At 62.5% G+C, this 12436-nt stretch overlaps 2 protein-coding genes across 2 annotated transcripts; one reads left to right on the forward strand and one right to left on the reverse strand.

Moving 5' to 3' along the window:
• The first annotated feature begins 201 nt into the window (after positions 1 to 201).
• TRAPPC2L (trafficking protein particle complex subunit 2L) lies at positions 202 to 4007 on the forward strand. The gene is made up of 5 exons (XM_012737123.2): positions 202 to 295; positions 1591 to 1763; positions 2609 to 2696; positions 2847 to 2926; positions 3813 to 4007. The coding sequence occupies exons 1-5, from the start codon at positions 263 to 265 to the stop codon at positions 3856 to 3858; spliced, it is 420 nt and encodes a 139-aa protein (XP_012592577.1). The 5' UTR covers positions 202 to 262; the 3' UTR covers positions 3859 to 4007.
• Positions 4008 to 8103: 4096 nt separating this feature from the next.
• On the reverse strand, positions 8104 to 10810 carry PABPN1L (PABPN1 like, cytoplasmic). Its single transcript, XM_012737152.2, has 7 exons — positions 10565 to 10810; positions 10178 to 10313; positions 9921 to 9988; positions 9013 to 9119; positions 8840 to 8927; positions 8543 to 8685; positions 8104 to 8143 (listed from the first exon to the last, which is right to left on the reverse strand). Exons 1-7 carry the CDS (start codon positions 10808 to 10810, stop codon positions 8104 to 8106), a joined length of 828 nt encoding a protein of 275 aa, XP_012592606.2.
• Positions 10811 to 12436: the final 1626 nt, after the last annotated feature.

Genomic DNA, 12436 nt, shown 5'->3' on the forward strand with positions numbered 1-12436 from the left:
CTGACAGGAGAGGTGGGGCCTGGGCCCGCTGAGTGACGGGGCGCGGAGCCTGCGTAGACATGAGAGGCGGGACCTAGGGGCAGGGCGGGCCCTGGATCCGCTGAGTGACGGGGGCGGGGCCGGAGGTAGGGCGGGGCCTGGACCCGCTGAATGACAGGGCGGGCCCTCGGGGTGGGGCGGGGCCTGGGCGGCCCCGTGACCAGCACCGGGTCGCGTGACCCTCAACGGGTCACGTGAGGCGGCGCCGGCGGGGCCTCCCAAGATGGCGGTGTGCGTCGCGGTGATCGCCAAGGAGGTGCGTTCGCGGCCGCCGGGCCTCCGCCTCTCCCGCTGCCGGCCCGGGGACTCCGCCCGGTGCTCGTCCCTCCGCCTTCTGCGGACCCGCGAGGCTTCTTAAGGATGGCGCCCCGGGGAAGCCCTCCCAGCTGCTCCCGCAGCTCCCACCGGCTGAGCGTAGTCCCCCGGCGCCTCTGGGCCGCCGGCCTCCTCCGGCCCTAGCAGCCTCTGTTGGCTCCTCCGAGAGCGGCGCGGGTCTTCCGCGCAGCTCCGTCCTCTCGCCGCCGCTCGCTTGGGCAGCAGCCACCGTGCTGTGTTAAAAACATGGGATGTCACGACTCTACCTAAAATTTCTCAATCGGCTTCTCCTCGCCTTGGGATGATGTCTGAATCCCCAGGTTCAGGGGTGCCCCCTGTACTCCTTGCACCCTCCACACCAACCAGATGGAATTGCTTGCAGCTCCCAGACAGGCTCTGGTGTCTGGGCTTTTGCATTTGGAACCCTTCTCCTAGCCTCCATCCGGTTTGCTGGCCAACTATTTCATTTCCTTTGGCGAGCGTTTTCTGAATGCTAAGACTGAGCTGGGCAGCTGTCCACATGCTTCAACGACAGCAAGCCTTAGTCTCCTATCCAGGGTTTCTCCTCAGATCTGGGCTGTGCTGCAGTGAAGCTCCTTCTGGGCTTCCCTCTTAGCAGACGTCACAACTTGGGGTATTGGCAACTTTACCCTGATGAACCATGTCTTGTTCACCATCTCTGCAGCAACCCGTGCCAAGCAGAACTGTGGCATGTGGGAGCCCAGGAAAGCAGCTGCTAACTCTGGTTTAGGCTGGTCAGCAATGCAGAGATGAAGGGAGTTTGAGCTGAGCCTGGAAGGGTCTAGGAAAAGGGCCATTGTCAAGGTGAAGAAATTGCAGTGGGTGGCAGTTTAGGAGATAGCCAGTGTTTACGGTGCCGTGGTAGGATCACCACACAGGGAGAGGTGGGCTGAGGCAGAGAGGACTCCAGGAAGGTGAGTGACCTGCCTAGGCTGTGGTCAAACCCGTTTTTCTGAGTTGTTCTCTCTCTTCTACCCACCCTACCAATGCTCCTTTGCAAACATGTAAACCTACTTAGATGAGGGCACTTCCCTCAGGGGTGTGGAGAATGAAGCGATGGGTTGAGACCATGAGCACGGATTCCATGGGTGTCTGGCAGGTTGGGTGTCTGGCAGGTTACGTGCCTGCCCTCCAGAGCAGTCTCCAGCGCTGCTCAGAGCTGCCACAAGCCGGGTAGGTTCTCGTCCTTTCAGCAGCCATCATCCTTTCTTGCAGAATTACCCTCTGTACATCCGCAGCGCCCCCACGGAGAACGAGCTGAAGTTCCACTACATGGTGCACACATCCCTGGATGTGGTGGACGAGAAGATCTCCGCAATGGGGAAGGCGCTGGTCGACCAGAGGGAGCTCTACCTGGGCCTGCTCTACCCTACAGAGGACTACAAGGTGTATCTTTCGGTGTCTGGTGGGGTTTGTGTGGGAGATTGCACCTGCAGTTGCCAAGTGTGCTTTAGGATCAGAGAACTTTGAAACACTTTAAAAGAAAAAAAGGTGAGGGTTTTGAGCCAGCCAGAGAGTTAGGGAAGCTTTGGGTTAAAGGCGGCCTCTAACTCTTCCCTTCCTTTAATTGGAAGAATCATTTGGGAAAAGCAAGGCTTGCATTCCTCGGAGAATGTGGTGGTTTACACCTGTCCCTTGTCTGGTTTGTAGAGGACCAGGGACTCCCCTGCTTTGCCCCTGCAAAGGTTTCCTTCTGTGCTTTTCAGGGGAGCCAGCACCTCATTTATTTCATTATCAGGTCCTGCCTTTAAGTCACTAGAAGCTCTTGACCAATTTCTTAGGACAAATTAGTTTGAGATCCTGGAGGTCAAAGGTGGTTCCACGAGCATTAACGTAGCTTGTCCACAGTGACATTTGCCACTGCTGTACAAAACAACCTATCTTCTATGGGTGGGTGGGTGGGTGGGGGTGGGAGGATTCACTTTATTCCTGAAATTTCTGGTTTCACAGTTAACTTTCTAGGCCAGGCATTGATCCAGAAAGAGGCGTTGATGTCCCAGGTGCACAGACAGACCCCGGGTCCCGGAGTGTGGGTTGGGTAGGGCGTGGCTGGCTGCTCCTCCAGGAAACCCCAGACACCCACCACTCATGCTTGGTGTGGTCGCTGCAGCGCACTTGCTAAGATTCAAGGTTGTCTTGTTTCTCCAAAGCGAGGACACACAGGGCCCAGGGCTCACAGGTGCCTCACACACTAGCCCAGCATCCCTAGCACATTCCCTAACCAGCTGTGCAGATACGGCTACGTGACCAACTCCAAGGTCAAGTTCGTCATGGTGGTGGACTCCTCCAACACCGCCCTTCGGGACAACGAGATCCGCAGCGTAAGTGCTGGGTGCTGGGGATTAGAAGACCACCCCTGAGGGAGTCGGTTGGTTTGGTTTGTTTTCTCTTTGTCTTGAAATGCTGAGAAGCCAAAAGTCTGTCAGTAGCTGTGCGTGCATGTTAATTTAAAACACCGGGTCTTGTTTCAGATGTTCCGGAAGCTGCATAACTCCTACACAGACGTGATGTGCAACCCCTTCTACAACCCCGGGGACCGCATCCAGTCGAGGTGGGCCCTTTCTGTGGTTTGCTTGCACCCTGTTTCTGCAGGACCTGCCTTGCTAAAATGCAGCCGTCCGGAAAGTAAAGGAGGGAAGGTCTTAAGTCATGAGCACTGCCTCCCCCTAAGGCAGTGATTTTCCAAAAAGCTCTGACACAAATCTTTGGAGTATAAAGCAGATAAGAGGGGCGGCATGCAGAGCTTGCACATTTGGTTTCCCAGGTGTGCCCGGTAGGTACCTGGGAAGCTCAGTGAGGGAGAGGCCCAAGTGCATGGACAGCAGCCTTCAGGCAGAGAACATCTTCGTGTCACTGCCCCAGTCTGTCTTTGTGTCGAACTTGGACTGAAGGCATCTTCCAAATAGCCTTCGGAGCAAACAGACTTAATGTTTGGACGTCGTGAAGACGCTACATACAGAAACGTGGGGTCCGTGTGCACAAGTTCCAAACCCGCTTCCAGGAATTCCCCCGTCCCAGGACAATTCCTTACACAATGTGCTTGTGTCAAGTGTAGTTGGCAGGTGAGGGGATGCTACTATGACCCAGGCCAGGTCCCTCCCTCAGTCAGGACAGTGTGTGTCCTTGGTCACCCCACATCTCAGGTAAGAGCAAACAGGTGAACGCTCACTGCTGGCTGTCCCCCTGCCTGGGACCCATCAGGCCTTGGCACTGGGAGACACAGCCAGGGACCTCAGGAAGCCACGCAGGGAGCTGGGGGCAGGAGACAGGTTCTCGGTGCTCGGTGTGCCGGGGCTGGCCTGTCAGCGGGTTCACTCTCCGAGCCCAGGAGGAGGCCCCGTGGGTCCCGTGGATGGGGCGGTGACAGGGCCCGTCTGTGCCGCAGAGGGCCGGAGGAGCCGGGTCTGTCCCCTGCATTGGTCCGTCTTTGTTGGCAGGGCCTTCGATAACATGGTGACGTCGATGATGATACAAGTCTGTTGAGCGGGAAGCGTCCCAGCGGAGCGTCTGTGCGCAGCTGTCGGGGAGACGCCTGTCTGTCCCCGTTGCCTCCTCCCGCATGCAACCCCCGCTGCTTGGGGGCAAGAGCTTCGTGCCTGGTGCATCTGAACTAAAGCTCTTGTGAGATGAAACTTGGCTTTTTCCTTCTGTGTCTGCAGAGGACTTAAGGAAGGAGAGTTCAGCCCCGAGGACCTTCTAGGCGTGGGGGCAGAGGTCAGGGGTCAAAGCCAGCGGAAGCCTGTCCCCACCCAGCAGGAAGGGTCGGGGCTGCCTGGAGCCCCCCAGAGAGCTCAGGGCCTGCAGGTGCCGTGACCCGCCAGGGCGCGTGGCCAGTGTCTGCTCCTTCCTGTGTCCATCGGGATCGGCCTCTTGAGCCCAGAGCCAGGCTAGGGTGTAGGGACAGAAGGTGCCCGCTGTGGGGCAAGTGCCCTCCTGTTTCTGGACTTGGCACCCACTGTTTGCACCTGGCCCACGGTCTGGCCTCAGCAGGAGCCGTCGTGAGGCCTGGAAGCCTCGTGGACCCGAAGCGCCTGGTCACCTGCTGCCTGCTGCCGTGATGAGCAACCCTGAAGAGCCCTCCCTCCCTGTTGGTGTCCCCGAGCAGGCTGCCCCGGGAGCTCAGGATGAGGGTGACTGTCACTTGCGTCTCCGCATTCTGCTCCCGAGAGACCTGTGCAGCCAAGTCCAGATGAAGACCAGGACCGAGGCGACAGCTCCTTCCCAGGATCCAGTGGCGGAGGGCTATAGTTCCCCTGTCCTTGGACAACCTGGGAGCCACCCGGGGGTGGCAGAGGTGGCGAGGACCACTGAGGGGCTGAGGCTGACTCCTGTGTCCTCAGGGCCACCGGCTTCCCAGAGTGGAGCCACCCAAAGCTTGGCCAGCTGGGGAGACTCCCCCATCATCCCTCCCTCACCCTTGGCCCTGGTTCATAACTGGGGGTTTCTCTGGGACCTTCCAGGGCCCAAGAATGCCCAGGGTAACATGGAAGGCTGGTAATATGGGTGAGCCGGGGCCGGGCCCGGGGAGGTGAACTTTTCTCCACGTAGCATTGCGTTCTCACCCTTCCTTCCGCATAGGATCAATCTTACAAATCACAGAAGGAAAAGCAAGTCGGTGAGGCAGGGGTGTCAGAAACGCCTGTCCCGCGCCCCGGGTTGACTTGGCCGACAAGGCCCAGGAGGCTGATTCTGATGCCTTGGCCCAGGCCTCACTCCAGGGGTCCAGAATCTTCTTTCACAAGCCTGTTAAGAGGAGACCAGGACTCCAGCCCGGCACCTCCCCTGCAGTCCAGCGCGGACGCTTGGGCTTGTTGTGGGGGCCTCTGCGGAGTAAGGACTGTGGTGGGGACTGCGTGTTGCCAACCCAGCGTCGCTCCCCCTTCCTGGCAGCCCGTCTTACTCGGTTGGCAGGTCAGGGCCGTTTCCCGCCCTCCCTGGAACCCCAGGTGGTTAGTTACGGCCTGTAAGTGGCGTTAGGAGAGGCTTGCAGGAAAGATCTCTGGAAGGGGTTCAGCAGGCACCTGGAGGCCCTTCCCCTCTGTCTTTCTGCCCGGAACGTGGATGCGGTGGCTGGAGCTCAGACAGCTATCTTGAGAGCCTGGGGACAAGACTCTACCCTTTGACGGGCAAGGAGGGTTCTTTGCTGATGCACCAGCTCTTGACTCATGTCGGGATTTGTTTCTTTGTTTGAGAGAATAAAATACACTCTTCTCTTGCTTAAACCACCAATATTTGGGTTTTCTGTTAGGTGTAGCTGGACCAATCTCTAAGTACTTTCTATGTTGGGGTTTCACCAGCAGTGCTGGGGGGCACCCCCATATCTAAGCCGGGGTGGCCGTCTGCTCCCCTTTGTCCTGACAGCAGAACCGTCAGGTGGCAGCTCCGCACTGTCTCCACCCTGAGTCTGGCTGGCTTCTCACGGAGGGCCACGGCCCTGCCGCCTGCCTATGTCCCGCCTTCCCAGGCCTGTCCTCCTCCCCGGGCCTGTCCCCCTCCCCAAGCCTGTCCCCCTCCCCAAGCCTGTCCCCCTCCCCAGGCCTGTACTCCTCCCCGGGCCTGTCCTCCCCAGGCCTGTCCCCCTCCCCAGGCCTGTCCTCCTTAGGCCTGTCCTCCTCCCCGGGCCTGTCCTCCTCCCCGGGCCTGTCCCCCTCCCCGGGCCTGTCCTCCTCCTCGGGCCTGTCCCCCTCCCCGGGCCTGTCCTCCTTAGGCCTGTCCTCCTCCCCAGGCCTGTCCCCCAGGCCCCTTCTGCTGGGCTCTGCAGGCAGCGCCCCCATCTTTCCCCCGGGCCTCAGCGATGCGGCCTCTCCTTCCTTCTGCTCCAGACTTGGGGGCGAGGGGAGTCTGTCCCTGTGTTTGTTGCCCGCTCATGACAACCAGGGGGAGGGGCTCTGCTTTCTCGGGACACAGCAGAGACCCCAGCTGCGGGTGGCTCAGGGCCTCACCATCTGCGTGGAGCCCACGCCGAGGGCTCCTCTCAGCCTCCCCCCACGTTGGCCTGCTCAGCCCTGACTTCCCGAGAAAGGAGGACTCCCGGCCTCACTCCACAATCTCCTCAAAGCAGCCACACAGGAGGCCCCAGAGGGACAGGAACGAACTCACCCCATGGCTGGAGCTCCGGCCCCAGCATTCTCCGCCCCAGCCGCTCGCCGGCTCCAGGGGCTCCAAGACTGTGGCCTGCAGCATGTAGCCTGCTGCTGCCTGGGTGCTCCCCTGGGCTGCTCAGGTGTGTCTCGTGTGTCCGCGGTGTTGTTCTATTGGGCCGCCCAGGTGATGTGCATCTGGGGGTTGTTAGCTGTCGCACCTGGGAGACCTTGCTCCCAACAGTCACATTCCCGGGTGCTGGAAATGAGGACGTGGGCGCATTTTGGGGGCACCATTCACCCCACTCAAAGGCCATCACGGACCCAAGACCCCAAGAAGGGGTGTGAGGCACGGGGGGGGCGGCCGGAGACCCGTGTGGTGGAGCCACCTCTGCCAGGTGCAAGAGGAGGGAGGCGGCTGGGGACCTGGGGGCACCTGGGGGGTGGCACCAGGCAACGGTGAGGAGGAGCCCAGAGCAACGTCAGGAATGAGCAGGACAGGGCGTAGGGCGAGAGCTGCCCCAGAAACGCCCAGGAGGGATGCCAGGAGCAGCGTCATGCCGGAACCCGGGCAGGACCTCAGCCTGGGCCTCCGAGGCCTCCTCTCCTGGCTCTGAACAGTCGGGTCACCGACAGGCCCTGTCTTCAGGGAGAAACCTGAGCGCTCCAGAGGGCACCGCGGGCAGAGTGCCCCGTCCTGCACAGAGACCTCCACGCTGCTTCTGTTGGGTTTTTTTTTTTTTTTTGAGACAGAGTCTCACTCTGTTGCCCGGGCTAGAGTGCTATGGCATCAGCCTAGCTCACAGCAACCTCAAACTCCTGGGCCCAAGTGATTCTCCTGCCTCAGCCTGGGACTACAGGCATGCACCACCATACCCGGCTAATGTTTTCTATATGTTTTTAGTTGGCCAATTAATTTCTTTCTATTTTTAGTAGAGACAGTGTCTTGCTCTTTCTTGCTCAGGCTGGTCTCAAACTCCTGACATTGAGTGATCCGCCTGCCTTGGCCTCCCAGAGTGCTAGGATGACAGGCGTGAGCCACCAGCCCCGGCCTATGTTGCTTCCTGAACTTCTCATACAGGTCCGGCCTGGTGTTACGGGGGTGTGGGAGGAGCCAAGGCCCCCCAGGGCTGGCGGAGACGTCAACAACGCCGACACACCCCCTCACCTGCCCACCCCGTAGAAGGATGCAAAGCGAACCCGCGAACCCGTGTTCAAGAACGAAAGGGGGAGATCTGTTGCCATGTGCTTTTAAAAAATATTCAAATTTAATAATTTATACATTACCATTAAGACACACACATTTCTATTTTTCTTTAAAACAAGAGCTGGGGACGCCACCCTGAGCCAGCCCTGCATGGCCTGGGCCTGTGACCCCCCAACCCTCTACCACCCAGGGCCCCCCAGCACAGAGCCAGGCCCACCTGCCCTGCCGTGCCTGTGACCTGTGGCTGCAGCGTGGGGCCGGCCTGTGTGAGGCCTGGGGGGTCTGGTCCCTCCAGCCCAGTGCAGCCTTCCGCACGCACCTGGCCTCTAGCCTCACCCTCTGCCCCGCCCGCCCCACCTGGCAGCACCAGACGCTGCCCCCCTGGAGAAGTGGCCCCTGCAGGACACAGACGCACACACCCGGCGGGCTCCAGTTCTCTCTTCAGTACGGTGAGAACCACGGTGAGAACTTCCCTCGGCCCCTGCACACGGAGAACACGGGTGAGTGGGGGCTGAGTGGGGGCTGGGTGGGGGAGGGTCCCGGCCCAGAGACCTCCCAGAACAGCAGGTCCCCGAGAGCCAAGGCAGGAACGCCCGGAGGGGCCTGGCAGCTCCCAGCCCCCTCTTGGGAGGGGCCCACATGCCGCAGCGGGAGCAAGAGGTGGCAGAAGAGCCCCCCAAATTGACGCAGCCCCCACCACCATAGCCCCAGCTCAGTCCCCCTGGCTGAGCGCACGAAGGCAGCTGTGGCCGAGCTCGCCCCAGTCCTTGGTGACAGCAGTGCCAGGAAGGACCCCTACCGGTCCCCGGCCCCGGAGCCCCCTCCTGCCCCGGACACCCCCATAGCTCTCACCCTGGGCCGCCACAGAGCCCCCACTCACCGGTTCGGGCCTCGGGGTCTGAACCGGGGCCTGCCCTGGAGCCCGCTGTGGAGGAAGGGCGCCCCCCTGGAGCCTGGGTGCCCCCGCAGGCCCCCACGGTCGGTGGAGCTGATCCCCGGGACGTTGGTCCTTTTGGGCAGCACCTGGAACCGGAACCGGAACCCCGTGCTCTCCCTGCTGCCCACACCCAGCCCTGGCCAAGCCTGGGTGACCACTGCCGCCAGGAAGCCTTCCTGGGTTTCTCTGCTTGAGGCATGGAGTCCCTATGGGAGGCGCGGCGACTCCGGACCGACGCACCTTGATTACCCGGCCTCGGAAGACGCTGTCGTCCAGCTCCACGGCCGCCCGGGCAGAGCGCTCGGTGGCAAATTCTATGTAGGCGTAGCTGTGGGTGGAGGACGCGTGAGAGGCCAAGTGAGCGGTGGTGGCATGAGGGGGCCCCCCCGCCCCTGCCTGCCACCCACACTGACCCCTTGGGGTGTCCGGAGAACTTGTCGCACAGGATGGTGACTCGGTGGATCTCCCCACAGCGGTTGAAGTGGGCCTCCAGCTCCGCCGCCGAGCCTCCATAGTCCACCTGGACACAGCAGGGGGGGGGGTCCTCGGTGGAGGGGCCGGATGGGGCCCCAAGGCCGAGGCCAGGTGGGAGGGGGAACACGCCACCCCAAGCCCCCCACTCGGCGAGGCCTGGGCAGGGCGTGAGCAGCTTTCTTTCTTTTTTTTTTTTTTTGAGACAGAGTCTCACTTTGTTGTCCAGGCTAGAGTGAGTGCCGTGGTGTCAGCCTCGCTCACAGCAACCTCCAACTCCTGGGCTCAAGCGATCCTCCTGCCTCAGCCTCCTGAGTAGCTGGGACTACAGGCATGCGCCACCATGCCCGGCTAATTTTTTCTATATATTTTTTTAGTTGGCCAATTAATTTCTTTCATATTTTTGTTAGAGACGGGGGTTCTCGCTCTTGCTCAGGCTGGTCTCAAACTCCTGACCTTGAGCGATCCTCCTGCCTCGGCCTCCCAGAGTGCTAGGATGACAGGCGTGAGCCACCGCGCCCGGCTGCGAGCAGCTTTGTAACGGGGGAATCGTTTGCCGGCGATCGGCCCGGCAGGAGAGGGGCTCACATTGAAACATTGGAACATCCCCTCGACTTCGAGGCCCCGTTTCCTCGAGGGGACCGTCTGGCTGTCCCCAGTGTCAGGCCTCCTGCTACCCCCTCGAGCCCTTCTGGCATTGGAGGCGTCTGAGTCTGCAGCCCAGGTGCTCCCCTCCCCCTCCGCCCTCACGCGGGGGTGGGAAGGCCCCGTCCACAGCCAGGGCCCCCGGCTGACACCACCCAGGTGGGGCCCTGTGGGAGGACCAGGCCCCTCGCTCCCTGCCACTCACGTTGCCCACGTAGACGGATCTGTGGTCGGCCTCCACCTTCTCCTCGGGGTTCCCAAGGAAGGGGTGGCCTGCGGGTGGGTGGGGGGCGGCCTCAGGACGGGCAGGTGCCCCGTCTGCAGCCCAGTCCTTCCGCCTCTTGGGGGGCTCAGAGCCCGCCCTGCCCCAGCCTGGCGGCAATGCAAGCTCCTCCCAGCTCCTCCATGCGCGGGGAGAGGGCTGCGTCTGGGGAGGGGTGGGCCTGGCCCCCCAGCTCCTACCTGGCGTCTCGGGGCTCAGCAGCTGCGCGGCCCCTGTGGGCTCCTCTTCCGGGGCCCTGGCCTGTGCTCCGGGCGGCGGCGGTGGCCAGGCGGCCTGCTCCATGGTGCAGAGCTTCAGCCGGATGGCTTCCAGCTCCTGCCAACGCGGCCCTGAGCCCGGGCAGACGCCCCCTGCTCCCCTCGGGGCAGGAGCGTGTCCTGCCGGAGACCCCGGGGACGACTCCCTTCCCTGGACGGGGACCCACTGTCCTTCCTGGGGCAGGGCCCCTCCCGAGGCCAGAGGCCGCCCGACCTCCCAGCCCGCAGCAGTGGCCCAGGGCCACCCCCTCCCCTCCTCAGCCAGCCCGTCTCGTCTCGGGGTCCCCCAGCCCCTCCACACGCCGCTACCTCATCGGGCACTGGACACTCGGCCAGGTGCTCCCACTCCAGCAGGGGCAGCAGGAAGCCTTCATCTTCACCCTGGTCTTCCTCTGCGTCCTCTTCCTTCTTCCCATGCCCATCTCCTGGCCCCAGAGGGGTCTTCTTGGTGCCCTCCCAGGCCCCCCAGCCCTGAGCCTCGGGGTCCGAGGAGACCGTCTGGAGCCAGGTCTCCGTGGGGGGCGGGAAGAGAGCCCGGCTCAGGAAGGGCCACATGGGCCTGCGCTCCCTGCACGCACCTGCCTCCCCAGGCCGGCCCTCCCGCAGTTTTAAGCCCCACCCCCTGGCCAGCTGCTCCCACTCGAGCTCAAAAGGCCTCGGGCGGGCGGGACCGAGCTCCCCCCAGCACAGCCCCGGCCTGGCCCCCTCGGGAGCAGAAGGAGGGAGTCACTGGGTGAGGGTCTTGGCCTCTCCGCGCCCGTCACCCCCAACAGCAGGTGCACTGGGCCCCCACGGGCTGAAGGGACGACCTCGAGTGCGGGAAGGTGGGGGTCAGGCACAAGGGGTCAGAGCAGGGTCCTGAGGCGGAGGTGTGATGAGCCAGAGCAGAAGCCTGGGGGCCGGAGCAGGGGTGAGACCTCCGTCCTGCATCCGACCCCTCCACACCCCCATCCTGTGGGCCCTCCCTCCCGTCTTTCTTTTTTTTTTCTTTTTTTGAGACAGAGTCTCGCTTTGTCGCCCAGGCTAGAGTGAGTGCCGTGGCATCAGCCTAGCTCACAGCAACCTCAAACTCCTGGGCTCAGGCAATCCTGCTGCCTCAGCTTCCCGAGTAGCTACAGGACTACAGGCATGCACCACCATGCCTGGCTAATTTTTTTGTATATATATATTTTTAGTTGGTCAATTAATTTCTTTCTATTTTTAGTAGAGATGGGGTCTCGCTCAGGCTGGTCTCGAACACCTAACCTCGAGCAATCCTCCCGCCTCGGCCTCCCAGGGTGCTAGGATTACAGGCGTGAGCCACTGTGCCCAGAGGCTGCGTCACGTGCAAACAGGGCGGTGAGATGGGGCCTGGGTCCGCCCGCTGGCCCTGCCTGCTCCACGAGGGCCTCACCCTCACCACTGCCGATGGGCGGTGGACGGGACCTCTGGCCTGTCTGCCAGCCCGAGCCCCCACGCTGGGCACTGAGGCCGTCACTGGGGGCTGCACTTCCTAAGCAGCTACTAAGGGCTGGAATTTGGGACGAGAGGAGGAGAGTGTGGCCCAGACTGCAGCAGGGCGGCCGTCCCGCCCTGTGGGTTGGGATCTGGGGAGGACAGAAACGGGGCACCGAGGCTGCCGCTGGGCCCCTCCCCTGCAGCCCGCCCCCCCCCTCGCTGGCCATGCCCGGGAGCAACGGGCTGTGGGGTGGAATCTCGGGGTCTGGGAGGAACGAGCAAGACCGGACCCTGTCTCCTGGGTGGGATGCCCCTTCCCCTCTCCTGGCTCCTCTCAGCACACCTGCCGCCAGGTGTGGACCCTGGGGCTGGTCCGGCTGAGCTGCCACGAGGCCTCCCCGGGCTGCCCCCCTCCCTGAGCGGCTGCTGCACCCGGGTGTCTCCCACTGCCCCGTGTCGCTGCCCGACCCAGTGTCCCCTGCAAGCCAGGGCAGGGGCAGCGTCCCCAGCCGCCCAGGGGACGGCCCGGCTGGCCAGGGCCCCGCCCGTCTGTGGCCCTGTTGTGGGTGTCGCCAGCCCCGCTCTGAGCTCAGCGACTGCAGTGGAAAAACCTCGTCACGCCCCTGCTATCCTGAGGAGGTGACTCCAGGCCCAGCCGGGGCTCCCGCCAGCCGCCTGGCACCGGGACAGGCTCGCCCTGCGCTGACTTTCCCAGTGACGATTTTCAAGACACGGCATGTCCCG

This window comes from Microcebus murinus, chromosome 20, assembly GCF_040939455.1.
Source record: "Microcebus murinus isolate Inina chromosome 20, M.murinus_Inina_mat1.0, whole genome shotgun sequence".
In the NCBI taxonomy this organism is placed as follows: domain Eukaryota; kingdom Metazoa; phylum Chordata; class Mammalia; order Primates; family Cheirogaleidae; genus Microcebus; species Microcebus murinus.